Below are 18161 nucleotides of genomic sequence, written 5' to 3'. Positions count from 1 at the left end.
GGAGCAAGCTGTCCGCTGGCGGGTAGCGGGCAACCACGCTTCCCCAGCCAAGCCACCTCCCACCCGCCCCCTGTGCCCTGTCTCCTCCCCGACTGGAGACCTCCTGCTCTGGACTCTGGACCCCCTTTCTCCCCAGCTGACCTCATGTGACCTCCTGCCTCTTCTCTGGGATCCCTCCACCCGGGCAGATCCCGCTGCCAATGCCAGCGGCTCCCTCCCTCCGCGCCCTCTCACCGGCTGCCAGGCCAGGAAAGCAGGACAGACACAAACTGTCGCGTTGCCGGTTCAGCTTTCAATGGCTCGCCACTCCCTCAAGTAAGGCCTCAGCGTGCCTCCCATCTCCCACTGGTGTGTTTCCTCAGGCCCAAGATGCCCGTTATTTTTCCCCTTTTAAGCTGTTTAAAAATTATTATTTATTTGGGGAAGAGCGCAAGCAGGGGAGGGGCGGAGAGAGAGGGGAGGGGCGGGGGGGGGGGACAGAGGATCTGCAGCAGACTCTGCTCTGACAGCACAGAGCCCGATGCGAGGCTCAAACCCACAAACCGGGGATCGTGGCCTGAGCTGAAGTCGGACACTCAACCGAGCTACCCAGGTGACCCCCCACTTTTTAAAGCTTTTTCAGGTCTGAGTGCGTCTTGCCATCTACACGGAAGTTTTGCGTGTCGAGGTGTGTGCGTGCCCACACAAACACAGGAACTGGCCCTAAGCTGGCGGCGTGCCTTAGAGGGTCCACGGCAGTCTGTGGGCCGATTCCGCCGCGCCCACTTCACCCCATGCCGGCTCCCTGGTTGCTCACTGCTGCCTCGGCAGAGACCCCATCTAGCCCGCCCTTTCACATCCACCTCGGGAGCCCACGGGGCATCGATGACACCAGAGAATTTACACTAAGGAGCCTTCCTAGATCAGCAAATTGTAAGTGGTGCTCTCCCAAGGGGAGGAACCAGCAAGGACGCTGGGAAGGACGGGGCAGGCCCAGTGAGGGAGGAGCTGGCGGGAGGCTCTGGGCGCTGAGTGAGCCAGCTGTCGACCACAGAGCAGGGGTACCCCCCGCACAGGCTGCCGGTCACTGCAGGGCTCCACAGGGAAAAGCACAGGGACTTGCAGGGTCCGGGGCCACAGGAGGGAGGAGTGAGGGTCGGGTGGAGCATTTAGATTCCACGCAGCAGGAATGGCAGCCAACTGTATGCAGATGATGGACGCGAGGACACGGTATCTGAGTCAAAGTTCCTCGGCAATTGTGTACAGTCTGGGCTGGAGGCAGAAAAGGACAGACAGACAGACAGACAACAAGCCTGCTAGGAAGCAACCAGAGGGAGCGGCTAGAAAAGGAGATTTAGTCGAGTCTGAAAGGGGAGAACTGGTAGGACTTAAGACTGGACGGAGGGACGCCTGGCTGGCTCAGTGAGAAGAGCATGAACTCTTTTTTTTTTTTCATATTTATTTATTTTGAGAGAGCGCATGTGCACGCATGGGGGAAAGGCAGAGAGAGGGAGACAGAGAATCTCAAGGAGGCTCCACACTGTCAGCACGGAGCCGGACACGGGGCTCGATCTCACCTAACATGAGATCACGACCTGAGCCAAAATCAAGAGTCGGACGCTCAACTGACTGAGCCACCCAGGCGCCCCAGAAGAGCATGCAACTCTTGATCTCAGGGTCATGAATTCAAGCCCCACGCTGGGTGTAGAGATTACTCAAACAATAAATAAACAAACAAACTTAAAATTAAAAGCAAAAGAATGGATGGAGGGGACACGAGGCAGCTCAACCCCAAGACCCAGGGCACTGGGGTCCTGCCAAGCAGTGGAGGGGGTGGGGGGGGGGAGGGGGACAGGCGACAGGGGATATTCAAGGGGAAACACACCAAAAGCTAGATGCGAGAGACTAAACGTCTAGATAAACAAGCAATGCTCAAATCAACCAGCCTCCCTCTGCAGAGCACTGCGCATGGGCCACGTTCAACGAACCCAAACAGTGTTCCCATTACCCCGATGGGCTGTAATCCCCAGATGCCCTTACACGCATGACAGAAACTCTGCCCCTCTCGCCGGTGTGTCCTCACAGAGAAATCGGGAGACATTCTCTGGACTGCGGGGAGGGTTACAGGTGAACTGAACACATATCATCTTAACAATACACCGGCAAACGACTTTGGCTTTTGGTTCTTCGGAGTTAACTCCTACGCAAGGCGATGTCGCCTCAGATTCTGCAATCCACCAATCAGGCCGCTCCAAACTTTGGCTGCCTTCTCAGCATTTCTGATGAGCTGGGGCTGCTACCCGGGGCACACAAGGGGCAGAGCAGCTATTGAGAAAGAATGGAAGGCCACAGTCCCGTCGGAGGGGGAACAAAGTGCCAAAAGAACGCTCCAGAGGCCAAAGTAAACAGGAAGGTTCTGAAGCGGCACTGGATGATCTCTGTCGCTGGCAGACCGTGCCCAAAGCTCTGCCCGGGCAGCATCTAGGCCCCGGGGGCTGGCACCAACTCAGCCTGGACACCCCCCAGCCTTGAGGTGCCAACGACAGCACATGCTGGTGCACTAAGGGGAGGAACGCTCCCCCGAATAAAGACAGGGGAATAACACAACCTCTGGGCCACTATCTTAGAGAAGAAATCAGATTCAGTAAGACATTCATGCTACTCGCACTGGAGGCAAGCAAGACACTGAGCCCGGCCAACTGCTCCGACTTGTCAAGTCATGATAATTTATTAACACAACTAAGCCAATTCCGCCTTCAAGGTTCTGCCCCCCTCCTGCCTTACTCCACCTGGACTCCTGCCCCATGCATGAGAACCAGAGAACTGAAACACAGTTAGCTCTTTCTCCAGGAAGGGTGCCTGGCTAAAGAGGTTAACTACCGGTTAAGTTAAGCTCTCAACGGTCTTGGAAGGAATGAATCTCATGTGTCCTGCCTGTTGCTTGGAGGCGCCCTGTGCAACCTGGCCCCTGGGGACCAGGGGACCTGGCCTCAGTTCCTGCCATGTCCCAGCACCCGGGAACTGTTTTGCCACCCACTCCCCTAACAAAAGCTGGGAACAAAGGGGGGAACGTTCCAGGCCTGTCCTGGAAAGAGCTGACCATTTTACTTCTGGGAGATCATCTGGAAGGTCTGTAGATGGAGACAGAGCAGCTCAAGGGCTCTGAAGGCCGTCTGGGGACAGCTAGGCTTGGGCTAAGGGCCTCGGCAGGGCACTGTCCTCCTTCCAGATCAACTGGAACCCAAGGGCCATAATGCTAAGTCCTGCAAACCAGGCGAACAGATCCTGGAGGGCAGCTTCCCAGGCACGTCACTGAAGAGTATAGGTCCCTCCAAGTGTGGGCTCAAATGGCCAATGCCTGGCAAAGAGGGCGAACCAGCCCAGTTCCAACAGCTCCCCTGCTTCCAAGGCCTTTCCTCATCAGATTCTTCCCATATCCCACTAACCCTGCCTTCAGCCTGGGCCCCAGAAGGCAGGTCCTTAACGAGTCTATCTGGAAGACTGCCCCTGATTTCCTGGTGGGAATTCTCTTCAACAGATGATGCCCTTTCCTCAGGGAATTCGTACTTTACCAAGTGGTATAATTATGCCTGGAGTTTGGCTACTGCATGCAATTCCTTCAGATACAACAGTCCCCTCCCCTCCCCTCCCAGGAGGAGGAACACCGAAGAGCCTTCTCCCCTCATCAGCCTAGACCGACCGTGCCAAGTCCGGCTGGATCCGGCAGGGCTGCCACCGACCCAGTCCACACCACAGAAACGGGAAAAGGTGCTGGCCCTCACAGAGCGACAGCAACACAGACCAAATAAGATACTCTTGGCAGAACTTTCTCCCCCAGACCCAGCTGGGGGCTCTCAGGAGCAGCCACTGGATCAGAAGGTGAGAAAGATGGGGACATGGCGGTTATCCCTCGGGGACAATCCTCTCAAGCAGAAGACTGCCCACACAGAGGCGGGACAGAGCCGAGGGCAGGGGACCTCCCCTAATACCTGCATCAGGCCTTGGTCTTTTCCCTGGGGATGCACAGGGGGCTGGTGGCCAACAACGGCACTCATCGGGCCTCGTCCCTTTGGCCCAGGGCACAAAGTTAATGACGAAGGGACAAGAAGGAAGGAGCTCAGTGAATGTCTCTTTGAAAACTAAGGATAAGTGTGTAGACCGTGAAGATACTCGAGGACACCCCCAATCCCTGGTTTTCAGGTGCCCAGGAAGAATGCCCTTACCGGCCTGCCAGGGAGGCCTGGGACAGGGTTTATATTACATCCATTTGAGATGCCCGCAGACACGTAGATGGAGAACTGGCTGTCACCAAAGTTCTGTGGGAAGCAGTGCTGGGAGATTTCTGAACGAGCACAACCCCAATAAAGGCATCCGTCACCAGGTCAGATGGGCCTCGTTACCAAAGGACTGATCCCTAGTTGCTTTTTCAACCAACGGCTGGCAAAGCTAAGTGCAAGACTTTGTGTTAGAAACTATGATGGATGTAAAGGCGAACAGAACTCTGGTCCCCACCTCAAGTACTGTGCAGGGTATTAACTTTAGGACAAACCACTTGGCACGTCAACTTTCCCGGTGACAGTTTCGGAGCAGGGTGGCGGAGAATAGTGCTCTGCAAGGTTTCTCGGCAAGGTTTGGGAAAAGGACAGTTACCTAGGAATCCCACCTGGCCCTGACACCTCCCGAGGCCGTCCTGAGGCTCCATCATGTCCATGTCTGTAAAATGAGCCATCGCGGTCAAAAACCAACCTCCTCTTCTGGAACAACGGAGGATGGTCGACAGCAGGCGGATCCCAAATTCAAACTTGGGAGAAGCAGCAAATATCAACTCAACTGGGTGATTCAACAGGTCGGCCGCCCTCCTCGGGTAACGGACCCAATGCTTCTGTGAAGGGAGGACTCCCTGGTCCTTGGGAGAACCCACACTTCTAGATCCCCCTAGGCAACCCCTGTGACTAGAGACCCTCCCCCATCGCCCTTTCTCCATCCTTTTACTGTCTGCTCAGCCTTCACCCACACCCACTCCTTCCCCTCCATCCTCGGAGATAAATCACAAGCCTCCCCCCATGCACCACTCTTCCCCCCTAAAGAAACGCAACCCCCCCACACAATGGGCCTGTAAGTATGGACTAGGCAGGGTGGCTGGCGGAATCAAATAGGTGGGTAACAGTCAGGGCAAGGGAAGCCAGAAGGACTTTTCCTGGCCACGGGGAAAGGATTTCAATGCTGAGAAGTTGGGAGTGCAGAGCAAAGCGCAGGATCCCCCTTCTCAGCTGGAAAGTTCTAGAGAACACAACAGGAAGGTAAGGAGAATCAAAGCCTCCCGAAGCAAGCAGGCCCTTGGGGGAAAGTCCTGTTGTTCCCCATCGGACTGAGGCATTTACAGGTTTGGGGCAACTCAGGGGAGAGAGGGAAAGCTGAGATTCTGCTGGGTTCAAAGCATTTGCCCTGCACCCAAGTCCTAGGACGCTCACAGCCAAGTCACCCACTTGGGTAGAGGACACCATTCTCTCCTGTCTTCCCAGAGACTGCTCTCTCTGTAAAGAAGGGACAGAGCTCCTGGGCCTCTCCCAAATTTGCAGAAACACAGCCAGGGATAAAGAATCAGACTACGGGATGCCACACACTTTCCCGTGGGATCGGGTTCACTTGCAAATGCTTCTGCAAGGAGTTAGGCTAGCACCTATGGTGCTATGGAACTTTCTGCCATGAGGGAAATGTCGTCTCTCGGAGCTGTGCCTTAAGGTGGCCAGCAGCTCACTAGTGACAGTGAATGGGCCCTTAAGATGTGGCTGGTGCCACGCAGAAATCGACTTTTTCCGTTTTGGTTCATTGCCACGTAAAAAGCCACAAGGACTAGTGGCTACACACCGGGCAGTGGGGCTCTCACTGACCAGCCCAGCAGAGTTCACCAGTCCACCGAAGCAAGACCGTTCTCTCTCTCTGTCACAGGCCAAGAATGCCGTCCACCCTCACCCTTCCACTTACATAAATGACAACCACCCAGACCGCCAGGGCCCAGCAAGTCACAGGGGAATAAACACACTTGGGCCTAAGATACCTCCCTGGGGGACTGACTGGCTGGTGGGGTGACAGGCAGGAGCCACATCCTATGCCTGAGCGGGACCCAACATGACTTTCCCACGGGTGGGTTCCATTCCAAGTGGACCCTGAAGGTATATTCTGTTTTGTTTTTGTAACTCAGTACAGACTGGAGGTAATAGGCTCTGTCCCTGCAGAAGTGAACTCACACCCGCTGCCACGATCCACCACTCCAGCCCACCTCTCAAGAGAAAGGTAGCAACGCCAAAGACGAAAGAGAGAGCGTGGTGAGAAGGTCCCACAAGCACAAGCCTCAGCGATCCTGTACCCCCACAGTTGACCAGGATGGGCAAGGGGTGGTCTCCTGCCTGCACACCTCCCAGCCACACAGCGCCTTACCAGACAGCACCGCCTCGGTGGCGCCAGCCGCCAGGGACGCCCCAACCTGCCCTGACTGCACAGATTTCAGCTGCCACCCCCGTAGCCCCACACTGCCGCCTCTCCTGGCCCCGTGCCCCTGGAAGCCACGGGCACTGGGGAAGGATGAAGAAATAAATGACCCCAGGTCGGGGGCCGCAACAGTCCCGAAGAGGGTTAGGGGCTTGGGTACTGAAGAGGAGACGGTGCAGAGCTGGTGAAGGGGGCCCCAGGGGCCTGAACGGCCTGGGGTTTATTTCAACTGACACAATTGTCTCCGGGTTTCCAGACAGAAGGGCAAGGGGGGCCATGGGGAAAGCGTATGGAATCTGGGGAGCCACCCTGGGTTTGAAGCAAGGCTCCCAGTGAAGGCTCCAAGATGCTGGGGAAGGAAGGGACATGGGGCATGCTGAGGGGAGGGGACAGTGGCTGAAAGCCAACACATCAGGCTGGGGGATGCTGGAGGGAAGTGGGAAACCCTGAATTCAAGGAGAGAGGTACAGGGGGGCCGGGGAAACTGCAGGTCTGTGAAGGGAAGCCAGCTGAGCTCGGAATGGGCAGACTGAGATCTGGACTGGGGGAAAATGCGGGGAAGTGTAAACCAGGGTTGCAGGGGCAAAGAGGACCCAAGCTGAGGGGAGCGAGGCATTTGGTGTCTAGAGGGCTTGGGGAGCTCCAGGTCGGAGCAGAAAATGCCCCTAGGCCTGGTCTGAAGGCTGAAAGAGAGCCCCTCAGACACTAGGGGCCGAGGGACTGAGCAGGGCCTGAAACCTGAGGGAGCTGAGAAAGCAAGCCCAAATCCAAAGTGGGGGTGATGGGGTGGGCTCAACGCAGGCCTAGGTCCTTGTGTGAAAAACCCAGACCCTAGCCAGAGGTCGAGGGGAAACGGTCACTCAGGCTAAGGCAGTGGCAGGAGCAAGGGGGAGCAAAGGCTCGGCCCTGGCAGAAAACGAGGGCTAAAAAGGCTTAGGGTGGGCCTAGGTTAGAGGAAGCAGGGGGCTGCACCAAGGTTCTGGGGGTTCTGCGGGGTTGGGAGGAGGGGGATTTCAAACCCCAGCAAGGCTCTAAGGAAGCAGCAGCAGCAGCAGCATTAGGCTGCGGGCTCAAGGAGTTTGAAGGGACTCAGGGCCAAGAGTCCAGAGAGAAAAGGAGACAGGCCCTGGATCCAAAGAAGGGTGGTACAGGGCCAGATCTGACAAATCTGAAGGGTCCCGGGGACAGCTGTGGGGCTCTCTGGGCTGGGCCGGTGTCCCCAGGGGTGCCTGTGGGACTCTGGCGGGGGTTGGGGTCCCCGCGGGGTTCTGGGCCGCGCTGGGGTCCCAAAAGGCATCCCAGGGGTTTCTGGGCCACCAGTGGGGGCTCTAGGCTGGTTCAGGGGCCCGAGGAGTGTCCCAAAGAGTGCTGGGCTGGACTGGACTCCCAGGGGGAGTCCCAGGAGAGTCTGAGCCGCCTGTGGAGACTCTGGCCTGGGTCGGGGTCCCGAAGAGCGTCCCAGAGCGTTCTGGGCTTGCCTGGGATCACAAGGGGGCATCCCGGGGGGGGGGGGGGGGGTCTGGGCTGCACTGGGGTTCCGAGGGGCGTCTCAGGGGGCTCTGGGCTGGGCCAGGCCGGGGTCCTCATAGAAGTCCGAGGCGCTCTGGCCGGGCCGGGGTCGGGATGGGGGAGGGGCGCCCCCGCCCCACATAAAGGCCGGGGGAGCGGCGGGCGAGCACAAAGCGGGGCGGGCGGGAGCCGAGTGTGGGCGGGGAGGCCGGGACCAAGGAGGGCCGGGCAGGCGGGTCGTGGGAGGGAGGGAGGGGACCGGGCGGGCGGCGGGCTGCGCTGGGGCGGCGCGGCCGCTCCTCACCTGATTGTCCATGGCTGGCGCCCCGCCCCGCCCCCGGGCCCCGCGTCGCTCGCCGCCGCCGCCGCTCAGCGCCGCCCCGCCGCCCTCATTGTCTGTCAGGCACCGCCGCCGCCGCCGCTCCCGGCTGCCCGCCCGCCCGCCAGCCCCGCGGAACCGGAAACCACCGCCAGTTCGGGTCGCGCACCGACCGCGGGCCCCCGCCGCCGACTCTGGCCTGCCGCCCCGACTGGCAGACTCCCGGGCCAATCGGCAGCGCGGACGGCCGCTCGTGGGGCGGGACTTCCTTCCTGGCGGGGGCCTGCCGGGCTGCGGTCGGAGGGACGAAGCCCGCAGCCAATGGGAAGCCCGAACCGGAGGGGCGGTGGGAGGGAGGGAGGGAGGCGCGAGGCGAGCCCTGCGGAGGGGAGCGCGAGGTGTGCGCCGCACGTGGAGGGGGGCGGGGGCGGGACGGGCGCGCCGCGCCTGCGCACTGCGGCCCGCAGGGGGCGCTGCCTCGTGGCCGGAGCGCCCGGGGCCTGAGCCTAACCTAGTCCGGCTGAGGTGGCGGTTCGAGCTCTGGGGTGGGAGCATCAGGACCACTTTTGTTTCCTAGCCACGTGTTACTACCGGTGTCATGGAATGGGCTCTGGGCTCTCGAACTGTAAATTAATTTTCCAAAGCTGGATCTGCTTCAGGGAAAGCCTGGGAGACTCGCTCCTCCCCCTGAGTCTTAGTTTGCACATCTGGGAAACGGGGACACTCAGTACCGTGTAACGCTAGGTCAGGCCGATTTGAATGATAACACATTTGAAACCTGCTGCATTAAAATGACCAAGAAACTCTCATTTAATCCATGAAATCTATAAAGCTAATCCCTCTAAAACCGATTTTTAAACTTACCCGTGATCGTGTAATTTCACAATTTGTAAACCTTGTTTAGATGAGATATAGACATAATACCCCATCTTTTTCAGGATCATGTGAGCCATTTGTCTCTCGGACAATAGGACTTCTGCCAGCAACTTGGGGACCATTGTACAGTTATTTTTAATTTCTCATAGGGGCGCCTGGGTGGCTCAGTCTGTTAAGCTCCTGACTTCCGCTCGGGTCATGATCTCCCGGTTCATGGGTTCAAGCCCTGCATCCGGCTCTATACTGACAGCTCTGAACCTGGAGCCTGCTTTGGATTCTGTGTCTCCCTCTCTCTCTCTGCCCCTCCCCTGCTCACTCTCTCTCTCTCTCTCTCAAAAATAAATAAACATTTAAAAAAAAAAACCCTCTGAAGAAGGCCAGATGCTGTCATAGTAACACACCTTCTAATCTAGGGTTAGGTGTGCTGGGGGGTAGAAATGAAGAACACGCTGAGAAGATGAGCAGCAACTTTAATGTGGGTACAGCTTTTTTTTTTTAATCCTATAACTGGTGGGTGTAAGCAGATCAGTAGTTCCTTTTTTTAAAATCTCTTTTAATGTTTATTTATTTTTGAGACAGAGAGAGACACAGCATGAGCAGGGAAGGGGCAGAGAGAGAGAGGGAGACACAGAATCTGAAACAGGCTCCAGCCTCTGAGCTGTCAGCACAGAGCCCGACGTGGGGCTCGAACTCACGAGCTGTGAGATCATGGCCTGAGCTGAAGTCGGATGCTTAACCGACTGAGCCACCCAGGCGCCCCAGCAGATCAGTAGCTCTAAGTGGCCCTTGAACCAGCGGGCTTGGCATCACCTGGGAACTTTATTCAAAATGCAAATTCTAGTCTCCCTTGATTTATGGAATCAGAAACTCCAGGTGCATGGTCAGCACACAGAGGGATGGCTTAACTATCCCTTCCGATGATGGTGAAGCTTGCTCAAATTTCAGAAGCACTGCCCCAGGTAAAGGGACAAAAATTGGAGGTGGCGGGAAGGGGGGGCAGTGCGAGTAACTTGCAGCGAAGAACCTTCACCCTACAATTGTTGCAAAGAGGAGCTTCAGGAACCCAGGCACCTCCCCCTTACTCTCTGGGAAATTCTCCTGGAATTAGACTCTGAACTATTGGGGGTTTTCAAAACTACATCCCCAGAGCTCCCACTAAATCAGGCGTAACCCTTTAAGCATTGGAAAGAATAATGGAGCAACAACCCAAATCTCCATCAACAGTCGAATGGACAAGCAAAATGTGGTCCATTTTTACCCATATTACCCAGCCTTAAACAGGAAGGAAATTCTGACACCTGCTACACCCTGGATGAACCTGGAGGACATTATCCTTGGTGAAATAAGCCAGACACAAAAGGACAAATCCTACGTAATTCCACTCATAAAAGGTCCCTAGGGGAGTCACATCCATAGAGACAGAAAGTAAGACAGTGGATGCTGGGGCTGGGGAGTCAGTGTGTCATGGGGACAGAGTTTCGTTTGGGGAAAATGAAAAAGTTCTGGAGATGGAGGGTGGGGATCGGTTGCCCAACAGCGTGAATGTGCTTAATGCCACCGAGCTGTGCACGGGAAACTGTTATGATCACAAATTTTGTTATGTCTATTTTTACCACAATAAAAAATTAATAGACTTCCTGACCCTGTGAACATATCAATATATCCATGAGTCCATAAGGGTATTAAGACAACAACAGATGGGCACCTGGTGGGGGAGGGGGGCTCAGTCGGTCAAGCATCTGACTTCGGCTCCAGTCATGATCTCGTGGTCCGTGAGTTCAAGCCCTGCATCAGGTTCTCTGCTGTCAGCGCAGATCCCGCTTCAGAGGCTTTGTCCCCCTCCTTCCTGCCCCTCCCCTACGTGCTCTCTCTCAAAATAAACAAACAAACATTTAAAAACAACAACATCAGCAGAACTCGTTCATCACCTTTGAAAATGACAACTGCACCCACTCCTTATTTACCATGCCTTTATGGCAGGAAACCAGCCCCGGTTGATGAGGAAAAGCACTTTTCACAGGAAAACACCAGCTGATGATGTTGAAAGGATGATAGCAAAATCACTATTTCGAAACCACTAATGAAACAGCCATTGTGGACAAGTCACAGGTGAATGCTAAAACTGTTCATTGAGAGGTTACGGGCCAGGGGGCCGGGGGGGGGTGGGGGGACTGGATAGTCTCGAGTTCACCCAAGATCTTCCCTCAGATTTCCTGCTTGGTGCGAAGAGGAAAAAAGTAACTTTACCATGGATGCTTCATGCCGTCACCACCTTTGTACAGTGACCCCTCTCAGCAGCAAAAGGAGTGGGTCAAGCAGACTGGTGGGCTCCTGCTAGGGGCGACAGCAAGTACCCGGCACCAAAAAGAAAGTTCATGCCCAAAATGTTTAACTTGAATCTGATCCCACCTGTAGTCCTAACTTCCAAGTTTATAGGAGAAACACAGAGATATCGACAAACGGAAACGATTGACACCATGAGAAGCAGTCACACAAATCTAGAAGGTGAAATCTCTCAACAGCCTGGCTTCCTAGAGTGAACAGGAGGGAATGAGAGAGACAAGGTGACTGTCCAGAGTTACAGGACATGGCATCACAACCAGCTTCGATGTGGGCGTCTGTCATTGGACCTTGGGTTTAGATCAAACAAGCTGTCAGCCAGAGAAATATGAATATGGATAATCGTAGGTGATACTTGAAAATGTATCGGGTTAGCAGTGATAATGAGATCATGGCTGTGTAGGAAAATGTCCTTGTTTTCTAGAGATGCATAGGGGTGAAATGCCAGCATGCTCATTGCGTTTAAAATACATTAATAAAAAAAATAGATAAAGCAAAAATGGCAAACATTAAGCGTTGTTAAATCTAGATGATGGGTGTTTGGGAGTTCATCAAACTGTTCTTTATACTCATCTATATGTGTGAAATTTCTATAATAGAAAGCAAATTAAAAAAAAAATGCATCCTGCGCCTGAAATAGAACCACGGTATTCCTTCCTTTAAGAGGTAAACAGAGGGCTGCCCCATTTTCTCATTGGGGGTGGCCATGTCATATCCAACACCTGCTAGGTGCAAACTCATATTATCTCATTTCATCCATAATGCTGAGAAGTAGGTGTTACCGCCCCCATTTTAGAGATGAGGAAACTGAGGCTCAGAAGGGGTGGGTGAGTTGCCCAAAGTTGCATGGTGAGTATATGGCAGAGCCGGGGACCTTCTCAATGAGACCCACCCTGACCACCCCATCTAATTCTTCACCCCCCCCACCATAGCTCCCCAACCCTCCTGACCCTGCTCTAATTTTTCCTTTATCCACAGCACTTACCACCTCCTAATATATGCATATTCACTTATGACGTCTGTCGTCTGTCTCCCCTAGATAGAATGAAAGCTCCAAGAGAGCAGGATCTTTGTCTTATTCACTGACGTATCCTGGGCACAGTGCCGGCCACAAAGAGGGCGTTCAAAAAATATTTGTCGCACGACCTGAAATAATACTGAATCACACAATGAGAAGGTTAGTTCCTCTTCATTTGTCTTCAGTCTTTCCAATCCCTTCAAGAAAGCCTTGGCTTGGTGCTCAGGTGTCTTTAAGCTCCTCTCTATCACTCACTCACCTACCTTAATGACAAGAGGACAGTCCTAGAGTTCAGATCCCAGGACAGACGATCCTATCTGGTGTCTGGACATTGAAATCTTCTGAGGGTCTTTTAAAAATGCCAGTGCCAGCAGCCTTAAAAAAATCCCACCTTCAGAGACTCTGGTATCATGAGTCTGGACTTAAGACACCCTCCCCACCTCCCCACACACACAAACACACACTTTTTTTTTTTTTTTTAAAGTTCAACTGCGGATTCTAATGTGCAGACTGGGTTAAGAATCACTGAGCTGTAGTTAATCACACTTTTTCGTTGTTACTGTATCGAGTTTTCTGGTTGTTTTTATCTAGGGCAAATGACTTCTTAAAGTGGTAACAATGTTTCCTATTTGAACACAGCGGAGAAAAGGGAGTAGATTTAAAGAAAGACATAAAGCAAATAGTAACTTGAGCTTTTGGCAAAATGCATGATTGATACATGTTATCTCGGTGTTGCAAACAATGAAACTGAGCCACAGAGAGGCTTCAAGTGACCCGAGTCCCACAGCTAGAAAGTAACATTTTGAACCCAGGGAATCCAGTTTGCCCTCTGCTGCTGAAGGTTAGGTGCCTATTGCCGCCTAGTGGTCTCGTTTATTTGCTCCCAAGGGGAGGGCTTGGCCTTTATTTACTGGCCTACCTTTCACCTAATAGACAGCTCAGCCCTTCACAATTTGGGGGGAATCCTCTTTCTGATCTCCAGCATGTTCCCTGTACCCACCAGGTTCTTGCCAGCCACAAATGCACACACAGCCCCCATACTGAACATGACCAGGCTGGAGCACAGCCCAGTGGCCAGTTGGAGTCCCATCTTAGATGAACTTCAACTCGGAGCGGGTCTTCTATATCACATTGAAGCCTGTGTCCCTTATCCCAGAGGCCGTGAATGGTATGAGAGCAGACCCAGAATAGGTGCAACAAAGTATTTCCCCGGGAAAGGGCAGCACAGCGGACGTCTGGTATTTTCACTGTGAAACAATCCCTGAGCCAGAGCCAATATGAGCCTGTAAGTCCCTTTGGTGTGAATTTTTAAATGGCAGCCCTTCTGGGAGAATGCCAACCCATGACAGGGCATACGACTTGAGGGGGAACCTCAACCCCCAACCCCCACTCGCCCCCACCTGCCCCTCTCAGACGCCAGTTAGAGGGGGGCTCCCTCCTGGCAAGAGGGAGGTCCCAACCCAGCCAATCAAAGGACTGTGCCTCTCTGGCTCCCGGGACTGGTTTAGTGGGGTCGGGCATGACCTAAGACCGGCTGAGAGCGGCTCTGGGAGCCGCTCACAAATTTTAGTTGTGGAGAAACTCACATAACATAAAACCAACCGTTAATGATGTTAAAGAATATATACAATTCAGTGGCATTGCGACCACCATCCGTAGCTAGCTCCAAAACATACTCTTTACCCCAAAAGGAAACTCATCCCCATTAGCTGTCACTCCCCGTTCCCTCCTCTCAGCTCCCGGCACCCACGCATCCACTTCCTGTGTCTGTGGCTTTGCCTGTTCTGGACATTTCATATCAGTGAAATCACAAACCGCGTGGCCTTTTGTGTCTGGCTTCTGTCTCAGAGCATCGTGTGTTCAGTGCTTCACCCCTTTTTATAGCAGAATAATATTCCATTGTGTTGTCACACCACATTTGGTTTATCCATTCATCCCCCGATAGACACGAGAGCGAGGGGGACACAGAATCCGAAGCAGCTCCAGGCTCCGAGCTGTCAGCAGAGAGCCTGACGCTGGGCTCGAACTCATGACTCATCGTGACCTGAGCCATGAACCGTGAGATCGTGACCTGAGCCGAAGTCGAACGCTTCACCGACTGAGCCACCCAAGTGCCCCATCAATTTACATTTCTATCAGCAATGTGCAAGTGTCCCATTTTCTCCACGTTCATTTTTCTGTTTTTTTTTTAATTTATTTATGACCAACTTCATAGATATGAAATGGCATCTCATGGCTTTGATTCACATTTCTCTAATGACATTGAGCATGTCCCCTTGGAGCTTCAGTATGTACTTTTCAATTTGGAAGGATGTGAAGCCTAGCACTGCTGAAAGCCGCCCCCCCCCCCCCCGCCATGAGGTAGACCAGAGGGGTGGAGGGAGGCCGACCCTGGTGATGTCACTCGGAAGCCTGGACCCGGCCGTATCTGCAGGTTGCTTCTTCACCTCAAATGTTTATATGCTGATTGTCCTTTCGTCAGTTCAGCCAGCTGGAGTGCAACGCTTTAGCCTTTGCTACAAAGAGTCCTCCCTGATGGTGCCCGGGATTTGCCAAGATCACACAGCTAGTTCAAGTTAGACGAGCCCAGTATCCAGGCCTCCTACCTGCCCGCTGCCTCTATGCCCCAAGAGGAGGCTGTGAGGACGGGTCGGTTGGGGACACACTGTTGCCATGCACTTAGGGACAGAGGCTTGGGTGGGAGGGACGGGAACAGATTTACCTCCACTCAAAGTTTTGAACTAAGGTTCTTCACGTCCCTCTAGAGACTCTCTTGCGAGCACAGCTCCTCTCCCCCACCGAAAACGCCGAGGCGACATTTTGCAGACAATTTTGCAAGTTGGCAGAAACACCCTCCCCTCTCTGCCCCTCTCTTCCTACCACCATCCATCCTGGGACCAGAGGTGAAGAACCTCAGGCTTCTAGAACGAGAAATCCCACAGGGCTCTGGAGGCAGTGGGCCTGAGATCCCGGTTCGATCCTCCAGCTGACTAACCGCGGGGCGAGGGACTTTGGGGGAAGGACAGACCGGGTTCACATCCGGGCTGTGTGGTCCTGGGCAAGTTGCTTGCCCTCTCTGAGACACATCTATAAAACGAGAATATTTGTGTCTATCTGAAGGGCTGTGGGAGGGGGGTTAGGTTCGATGATGTGTGTCCTTGGCATATAGCACACGGTACTCAATAAACGTGAGTAGAGTAGAGGCTTTCAATTAGAGCGGAGGCTAGCCCAGCTCTCCAGCAGGCCAGAGGCCCGATGGGCTAGCCTCTACTCCTCCGGGAGTGAGCGATGGCCTGGATGCCAGACAATCTTCCTTTGCAAAGAATGTCAAGTGGCCCATGGGTACCAAACCCAGCCCGGGCCCTCTGGTTACGAATATCTTGCCATTTCCTAACCTCCAGTTCATCCACACCCTGGCAGTTACACACCTGCCATTCTCTCTCCCCAGCACGGCCTTGCCAAGTTCTCCAGGATGGCTGGTCTCCTCTGGTCATGGAAGTTCATCCGGAAAGCGCACCCCCCACCCCCACCCCGAGCACCCACTTGAAAGGGCTGCTTCCCCACCTCACGATTCTCTGAGACATCACCTGCTTTATCCCCGTGGCAGCACTTATAGTGTCTGGAAATGCCTTCTGTGTCTTTGTATTTGCCCAACAGGTGTCTCCGCGTGACAGCAGGGACATTGTATGTCTTTGCTGTCTCGTATCAGCAATGGGTAGTGTCAGACATAAAGCATCTGTCCAACTCCACGCGCATTTGTCGAAGAGGTGAATGAACGAACGGGAAAACAGATGCAAAGCACATTTTCATATTACAGACAAGATGCTTCCGTTTCAAAGGTAGGAAAAATCACTTCCCCCAGATGAGACAACTAGGAAATCACGGAGCAGGATTCAAGCTTAGCTCTGCCCGACTCTGAGCCTGGTGCTCTTTATATTTCTTTTAAATGTTTATTTATTTTTGAGAGACAGAGCACGAGCGGGGGAGGGGCAGAGAGAGAGGGAGACGCAGAATCGGAAACAGGCTCCGAGCTGTCAGCACGGAGCCCGACGCGGGGCTCGAAGTCACAAACCGCGAGCTCATTGCATGGCCGAGGACAGGTCCAGCAGTGACCACCGCTATTTATGAGATGCCCGGGGACCAAGCCCCCGCCTGAGGCCATTCGCAGTGGATGCCGGGTGATCGCAGCCCGTGGGGACCCAGCCTCACAAAGTGAACACAAAAGAGGAACTGAAAGAGAATAAGGGCGGGTCGTGGAGTGGACCTATGCCGGGCAGCTCCCCCAGGTCATCAGACTACTGCACGGAAGGGTCGCAAGGTCCCCTGTCTTGGGGCGGGGCCGCGCAGGACGAGGAGGAAGGGGAAAGGGAGCTAGAGGAAAGAACCGTGAGTGTCTCTCGGACTCCCGATCCAGTCCTCCTTCCTCAAGACACAGGGGACTTGACTTGGCGGGTGGTTGGCTGGTCAAGAAGCTGGCAGACATCAGCAGTTCTTGTCATCACTGACTTCCACGTAGGGGAGCCCCACGGGCCACGTGTCCCGAGGCCAGTAGCGGACTTTGAGGGTGTGACCTGGCATCTCATACCTGGCGTCCACCAAGGCCATGGTAACCATGCCATAAGGAAAGGTGATGCTGATAAGCACATGCCTGTGGGGAGCAGGGAGTTGGTGGTGAGGGCACAGGATGTCCCCGAGCTAGCCCGATGCCCCCTCCTTGCTTCTCTCCTTACTTCTCATGGGTCCTGACCTCTCACGGGTCCTGACCTTCCAAAGGCACCTTCTGGACTTGACCCTTGACTGAAACCAGCACCCCCCCACCACCACACACACACACACACACACACACACACAGGCACTCCCAGTATCTGTGCCTCCCCTCTCTGCCCCCAGGCTCCTGCTCCAAGCTCTGGCATCTTGAGATTTTCTGGTTCTGGGGCTCCGTACCGCCAGGGCAGGTCCTTACCAGATGCTGTGCAGGTAAAAGAAGTTAATCCATTGCCAGAAACTGCAAAGCACGCGGTCACTAATCCAGCTGGTCAGCGCGAAAGCCCACAACACTACAGACACCTCCATTATGTGCCGAAGCTCCTCGTTGTTGGTCCTAGGGAGAGAAGGAGGAAGATCAGAGCCTGGCTCAGATAGCAGAGCCTGAAGGGGCTGATGGGAAATTCCTCCATCCAAGGAGATGAGGCCGGGAGCAGGGAATGACCAAGAGTACAAGGGGGAGGGGGCCCAATTTGTGCTTGTTGTTAACGTTTGCTGAGCACTTATAGGATGCCAGGTACAGTTCTGAAAGTCCTTCGGGTGAGGGGCGCCTGGGTGCCTCAGCTGGTTAAGCTTCTGACTCTTGATTTCATCCCGGGTCATGCTCTCACGGTTCGTGAGTTCAAGCCCCACATCGGGCCCTGTGCTGACAGTGCCGATCCTGCCTGGGATTCTCTCTCTCTCCCTCTCTCTGCCCCTCCCGAGCTCTCCTGCACGCACGCTCTTTCTCTACCTCTCACACACAACATAAATAGACTTAAAAAACAATAATAAAAGTCCTTCAGATCAAAACTCGGCCCTGACAGCAACGCTAGGATTCTCGTTTTGTAGACGAGAGAGCAGGTGTGCGAGATGAAGGTATCGCTC

At 54.3% G+C, this 18161-nt stretch overlaps 2 protein-coding genes across 7 annotated transcripts in view; both read right to left on the bottom strand.

Moving 5' to 3' along the window:
- MLLT1 (MLLT1 super elongation complex subunit) overlaps window positions 1-8439 on the bottom strand; it is a 67574-nt gene extending 59135 nt beyond the window's left edge. For both annotated transcript variants that reach the window (XM_027049361.2, XM_027049362.2), the window contains exon 1: window positions 8282-8439. In XM_027049361.2, coding sequence (XP_026905162.1) covers window positions 8282-8293 — 12 coding nt within the window. In that variant the 5' untranslated portion in view covers window positions 8294-8439. The remainder of the gene's footprint in view (window positions 1-8281) is intronic.
- Window positions 8440-16322: 7883 nt separating this feature from the next.
- The window catches only part of ACER1 (alkaline ceramidase 1), a 46176-nt gene continuing 44337 nt past the window's right edge, over window positions 16323-18161 (bottom strand). For all 5 annotated transcript variants that reach the window (XM_053220011.1, XM_027049540.2, XM_015072814.3 and 2 more), the window contains 2 exons: window positions 17494-17631; window positions 16323-17178 (listed from right to left, as the gene is read on the bottom strand). In XM_053220011.1, the coding sequence (XP_053075986.1) occupies window positions 17013-17178; window positions 17494-17631 (304 nt within the window). In that variant the 3' untranslated portion in view covers window positions 16323-17012. The remainder of the gene's footprint in view (window positions 17179-17493; window positions 17632-18161) is intronic.

The sequence above is a fragment of the Acinonyx jubatus genome, chromosome A2, assembly GCF_027475565.1.
Source record: "Acinonyx jubatus isolate Ajub_Pintada_27869175 chromosome A2, VMU_Ajub_asm_v1.0, whole genome shotgun sequence".
In the NCBI taxonomy this organism is placed as follows: Eukaryota; Metazoa; Chordata; class Mammalia; order Carnivora; family Felidae; genus Acinonyx; species Acinonyx jubatus.
The sequence above is the reverse complement of the archived record's forward strand: the minus strand, read 5'-3'. Positions and strand labels throughout refer to the sequence as shown.